General features: G+C 40.0%; 1 protein-coding gene across 1 annotated transcript; it reads right to left on the bottom strand.

Moving 5' to 3' along the window:
- Positions 1–1,258: 1,258 nt before the first annotated feature.
- Positions 1,259–6,279, bottom strand: SLC7A6OS (solute carrier family 7, member 6 opposite strand; the record flags this gene model as incomplete). The annotated part of the gene is made up of 5 exons (XM_010018817.1): positions 1,259–1,380; positions 1,850–1,979; positions 2,846–3,043; positions 4,859–5,233; positions 6,217–6,279. Coding segments are annotated over 5 exons (888 nt in total), but the record flags the coding sequence as incomplete, so codon positions are not given.
- Positions 6,280–6,284: the final 5 nt, after the last annotated feature.

The following is a 6,284-nucleotide window of genomic DNA, read 5'->3' as shown; positions in this document are numbered from 1 at the left end:
AGTGAGGTATACTTCAACACTATGCCTAGAATTTTTACCTTAGTTCAGAATGTTTACCTCGGTTTACAAGAATTTGTCTATATACGCAGATTTTTGTGCATTTAAGTTGAACTAAATCTTGTAATAGCAAGATTATGGTTGAAGCAATGCATGGTTCTAACACTACCACATTTGCATGAGCCACTTGAGTAATAGTGAGGGTATTCCAATTCTTGCACTGACTCCGTGATAAAGTTTATCTTGAACAAAAAGCTAGAGATAATGGGCTGTGGCATAGGTTAACAGCAGTATTAAGCTTTCTGTAAAACCAAGGAAAAAATATTTTGCCTCCACTCCCTTGACATCACCAGCCAGACCTAATTTACCTGAAGTCCTTGCTGCAACCTACAGGTCATGAACGGTGTGGATTTAACATCCTATTAGCTGTTTTTCACAGACTCGGGTAGGAGAGTGCTGAAATACTTAGTGTGTCCAAACAGGTAAGATTAATTTGAAGATGTATGAATGTAAATTAAAATACTGACATGGCTTCAGCTTTATCAACTTCTATGATCTTTAAACAAGTAAAGAAAACGTAGTCAAAAATTCTTTAATTACAATTTAAAAGCATATATATTGTTCTACTCCAATAGCAAAATTACTGGAGATCAGCAATAAAATGGATAGGTCAAGGCATTTCATATGCTCAAACACTTGTAAGGAAAATAACTTAGGAACAAATACAGTAGAAAGTACAAGGACAGAGCGCCTTCAGAACCACAGCATCACAGAATGGGCAGAAAAATATTTTAAAGTATACATTATCTTTTACTTGGAACAAAACTTTGTATTGTCAAGTGGCCATATTCATACTCATCTGTTTAATATCTACCAGCTGAAGCTGGCTGCTCAGATAGATAGTAAAAAGTTCTAGCATTTACTGGACTCCCAGTGTGGTATCTTAATCTCAAGCCTAGTCAGTAAGTGTGAAGGTCAACCATGCTAGTCACCAACAGTTTCTGAAGGTCAGACAGCTCATACATGTGAAGACTCGTTCCCTATTGTCCCAGTGAGCACAACTTCTATGGAAAAGTGGGGTTTCAGGGTTTATTTCTTGTTGTTTATTTTGGGGGTTCAGTTTGGGGTTTTTTTCTTATTCTTTTCTAAGTTTCGTTCAGCATTCTTTCACATAGTTATCAGTAGCTGTCTGGATTTTCAGTTCTATTGCAACAGTAGAATTTCATCTTCAGTGTGCATTTAATCTTCAGAAAACGGGTAGTTAGTCAGAATCTAAATCCTGTATCTCTTCATATCCAAATTCCTGTAGAACCTCTTGTTGGTATTTGTTCCATGTTCTTCTCTTGTAACATTGGTCCTCATCACTGAAGCTGTCTTCAGACTCTTAAAAAAAAAAAAAATCAACTTTTAGATGTTTTTTTTTTTTTTTTTTAGTTAAGCAATTAGGTTAATCAGACTATTTTAAGCTTCTTGAGTAACTAACCAAGTCTGAACAGCTTCTGTATTAGGTGAGGTTTGAACTGCGTGTGGCATGCACTGGAAAGGGAGTTAAGAAAGCAGAGGCACTGTTTCACAAGCACGGAGAACCAAGACGCAGATTTCTTCTCAAAACAAGCAATCCTTTGCAATTGCAGCAGCCTGCAATGGAGTTCTCAATTTTGACTTTGCAAAAACACTAACAGCCCTTCTAGTTCCAAGACAGATTACCCTTCTCTAAGCAGATTTAACCCATTACAAGAGCAGAACACTACCCCAGCAGTGCTTACTTACTTGCTTTTTTAGAGATGGCATGTAAAAAAGGATGAGATTTATATGTGCACAGTATGAAAGCAAGTGTTTGTGACAGGCATACCTTTTTCTCCATCATCATCTTCCTCAGGCAAGAATTCATCTTCATCAGGATAATCATTACGCCAGTTATTTTCGTCGTTTTCATCATCTTCATCTTCATCTATTTCCCCTGGAATGTGATCATCATTTACCTGCATGTCAACATAAAAGATAACATTCACTATAAATACGGACACTTAGCATTACACTGTTTTTCATTCACCTATATCACCCTGTACAGGTAATAAAAGAGCCAAGAGATACTTGTCTACTGCATGCATAAGTATAATTCTGCAGTTGCACAAAGGGCACTACAGAAACATTTGTGTTGTCAGTATGTGACGTTTGTGTTGTCATAACACTGCTATCTGCTTTAAGTGAAAAATCAGTTAAGTCATGCATTTACTTCAGAATTTAAATGCTAAGGTTAATGTCTAAATTAATGCTACTCATGTCAGCAGTAGTGTAATACATCAAGGAAAAGAAAGTAATTTCAGGTTCCTAACCTGCTAATCCATTCATCACAGTATCTATACAATGAAAGACTAAAGCTTACATTAAACTTCCTAACTCCACAGCCACTGAAGGACAATTATATCTCATATTAAAGTCAATCCCTAAAATATTGGAAAAAGCGTATGTCTCTTTGCTCCTTTTTCCACATAACCACATTTACAACATTTTAATCACTGCCTCCTAATCACAAATGAGACATGTATTACTGAAGTTTTCATTTGTGTGCCGAAATTTATTTGGCAATTTGAAGCCAGAAACATTCTTCTGAGTACATGAGCAATATCCCTTTAGTTTTCATTGTCATAACATAATTTGCTTGAATCAACAGTAACCTGCAGGAACACAGGACTGGCAGTTAGAAAAAGCCCAACACAGAAGTCCCTGACTATATGGGTAGTATCTCAAAGGATCTTTCTTGGCATGGCAACGTTTAATGATAGGACATCAAGAATGTTTATTTGTCAGCTTTCTATTTAAGAAAGCTGTTTTCCCACAGCCTTACCAGTTCATATTCTTCTCTGTAGGGCTGTACAGAAAGAATATTTTGGATCCAGCCAGGGGCTGATGATTCCATGTAGTAGATGTCATAAACATACTCATCTTCCTTCTCACGGTGTTCTTTTTTACTATCTTCAGAAACATGTAAACGCTCACGGATCATCTCTACTGCATTGCAGAGGATCACATCGGGGTCAGTTTTCTGCCGAGAAAAAGTAAAAAATGGCTATCTCCACTGAAGCCACAAAGACAAAGTCTTAGTTACAGTCAAGTTTCCATTGTAGACAGTAGCCAACAAACAGCTAGCTAAGGATGACAGTCTGAAATCTTAAACCAAAACACTTCCCCAGTGTAATGCTGATATTTAGAACATTAGCAAGCTAAAATAGAAACACAAAAAAATTTCCAATTACTGCATTTCTGTGCAGCCATGCCTTATTTCAGGTAATATCAGAAAGCTTCTAGGACAAGTCTTTAGAATCTACTGAAGGGAATACAACTAATCCCGTAGAATTGTTCATCTGTTTCTAATGACATGTTGGTTGAAAAGGCCAGTCTTAAGCCAGCCTGTGCTTTGTACAGCATTACACTTGGAACACTGCAGGAAAGAAGTGCATTCAGCAGCATGGATAACATGCAAGCAGGTTACAGTGTACAAAGTGTGGAGAGACAACGAAAATGTGACATATTAACAGGAAAAGGCTGACCAGCCCTTCGGATAAGTTTTTTATTTCCGTTATTTCCTCACTTTAACATTAACAACAGAAGACATTTCTTCATGCTTTCTCCTTCCTAATAAATTATTTGCCATGTATTTGCTTTAGTGACCTGCACTTGAAGGTCTATATAGTCAGGTTTTTGCTGCTTTTTCTCTGCTAGAGCTTTTCAGAATATTTTGTTCAATCCACAGCCTTGTCTCCTGACCTACTTGGGTAATTCTGAGGAACAGCTACAGACCAGCCTTTCATTCACCCCTAAATACAGAATGAAAAGAAAGCTTACTTCTTGCTTTCAACACCTACTGCTAGCTGTAAGAGTACACAGAAAATTTTGATGCTACCTCAGTTTCATTTCTGTTTTTCTAATCAGCAGAGTGATTGATAACAAGTAATATCTCGAATGCCTGTTTGAACTACCTGCTTAATAGAAAGTGAGAGTTCACATTAAAGATTGATGGCAAAGCCCTGGAAGAACCTATAGAATGGTGACAGCTGGTTAGGTTCTTCCTCACCCAGGTTACCTTTTTTAACATCAAGCATTTAAGTTTTCCTCAGAGCTCTCATGGGCTGCGTAAGTAAAGCATCCATGTGTACTTACATACACTGAAGGTACTAGAGAAAGCATACACAGCCCTCTGACCTTCTACATACAAAACCTTAACACTGTATACAGGGCAAGCTACACAGAACACAGAGCTTCTTCATACTTAAAGCTGTGCAGTATTAAGCAGAATAGCTGCTTAGTATCTGAGAACTGATAACATACTTAACTCCTAATACCAATGAAAACAGGATGTAGTGGTTTAAGTAAGTGTCAAACCATAGAATTCTTAAATAAAACCTTATATTGAAATTATGAGAAGGGGAAGCTCAAAAGTATCGTTTCCTGGAGTGAATCTTGCCTACAAGTGACACTCCTAATCATCTGTATAGATGACACTGAATTAGATTTTTTTTGTTCTCTAGGTAAAGAAGTTAATAAAAAAACTCAGAAATCCACCCAGCACATGAACCTGAAAGTTTATACATCAGAATAGGGTACAGAAAAAACAGGGTAGTACAAGCCCTTCCTGCAGCAGCCAACTTTAGATGGCTGTCTCAACATTAGTGCACTTAAGGATCCTTGTGACAGTTCCTCCCAGTACAATATTCCAAGTTGCAAATATCTAGTTCAAGCTCCTAGTAAATAGCAGAATACTTAAAACATAAAAAAACCTTCCACAGCAGTCAGTCTGCCCACATGTACCAGTCAACAGTGATATCAAAGCACTTCAAGTACCCTTTGTTCGTTTCCTGACCTGAGGGTTTGCAGCAGTTATGCTGGAGTCTCCCACCACCTCTTCTTGTACAATATCAAACAACTGGAATTGCCCACAGCAGTCCAAACTGTCATTAACAGCACTGCTGTCCTTTCGAGAACCATCTTCCCTTGCTTCAGAGTCTGATCTGTCGCCATCAATCGATGCCTCACCGTTTACGACAGCTGCAATGTTTTGACTACAATTAGGTCGGTTGTTGGCTATTACACGGTAACGGTTTTCCTTCCTTGTCTCTTGTTTGGAAGAACGGAGTTCCTTAATGATTCGCTGAGTGCTTCCTAAAGAGGGTCGCAGGCTTTGAGCTGCTTTGTCTCGAGTGATCCCTTCCTGAACGTATTTATGAAATGGTTCATTCTGAGTAGAGAAGCAAAACAGAGGAGAAATATAATGATATCATCAACACAGTGTTTTATGTTGTTTAATAAGTTTTAAGTTGTTTACGGTGGTTAATAACTATTACTAGGGCTTCCTATTTGAGCACTGCAGTGCCAGTGTTCCTAACAACATTCAAGTAACCTCTTCTACTGCTTTAAGCAACACAACTATCGTAATTCTTGAAATTCTTCACTATGAGCATCATAAGGCCCTGGCACAGGTTGCCCAGAGAAGCTGTGGCTGCCCCGTACCAGGCCAGGTTGGATGGGGCTTGGAGCAACCTGCTCTAGTGGAAGGTGTCCCTATCCATGGCAGGGGGTTGGAAATAGATGAGCTTTAAGGTGCCCTCCAACCCAAACAACTCTGTGATGCAATATTCTCTCGATATGAAGGCAAAAAGTATAACGTACAGGACAGCCCTCCAAACAAAACCACATGCCTCTGGAAGGCTGGCGATGTCCAGTCTGTGATGGTCCTAAATTTAAGGCAATCTCCTAAAAAGACCTGTTCCCAAGGAAGACCAGTTTTATTCAAGATAAAAGGCCGTACAGGGTTAAGCTTCACCACCTCAAACAGCAGACATTTAGGCTTAATTTACTGAGTACTCTGTGGTCTGTATGTGAAGAGCAGTTCGTAAGTATGGAAGAGCCAGCGTGGAACAGAGCTTTTCATGGTGGTCACTCTGCACTATGTTCTTTAACCAGCAAACAGCCCCTTTCGCAGGCAGATACGGCCGGCCTGGCGGCAGGGAACAGAAGGCCGCCGGTTTATCAGGACAGGAGGGAACTGAGACGCTACCCAGGCTACTAGCCAGAACTTCCCATCCACAAAGGATCCTGAGCTTACTGCGCTCAAAGGCCCCTTCAGGAGCACAACGAAAAGCCCCGGCTGGACCAAGCCGCTCCCGGCCGCCTGAGGCGCGGCCTTCTCCTACATCGGCCCCGGCGGCAGGGCCGCGGTACCTTGGAAGACACAGTCGCCACCAGCTTGAAGAGGTTCCTCTCTACCGCCTGGGCGCCGCCGCCATCCT

The sequence above is a fragment of the Nestor notabilis genome, unplaced genomic scaffold (assembly GCF_000696875.1).
Source record: "Nestor notabilis isolate BGI_N333 unplaced genomic scaffold, ASM69687v1 Scaffold30467, whole genome shotgun sequence".
Taxonomy (NCBI): Eukaryota; Metazoa; Chordata; class Aves; order Psittaciformes; family Psittacidae; genus Nestor; species Nestor notabilis.
The sequence above is the reverse complement of the archived record's forward strand: the minus strand, read 5'-3'. Positions and strand labels throughout refer to the sequence as shown.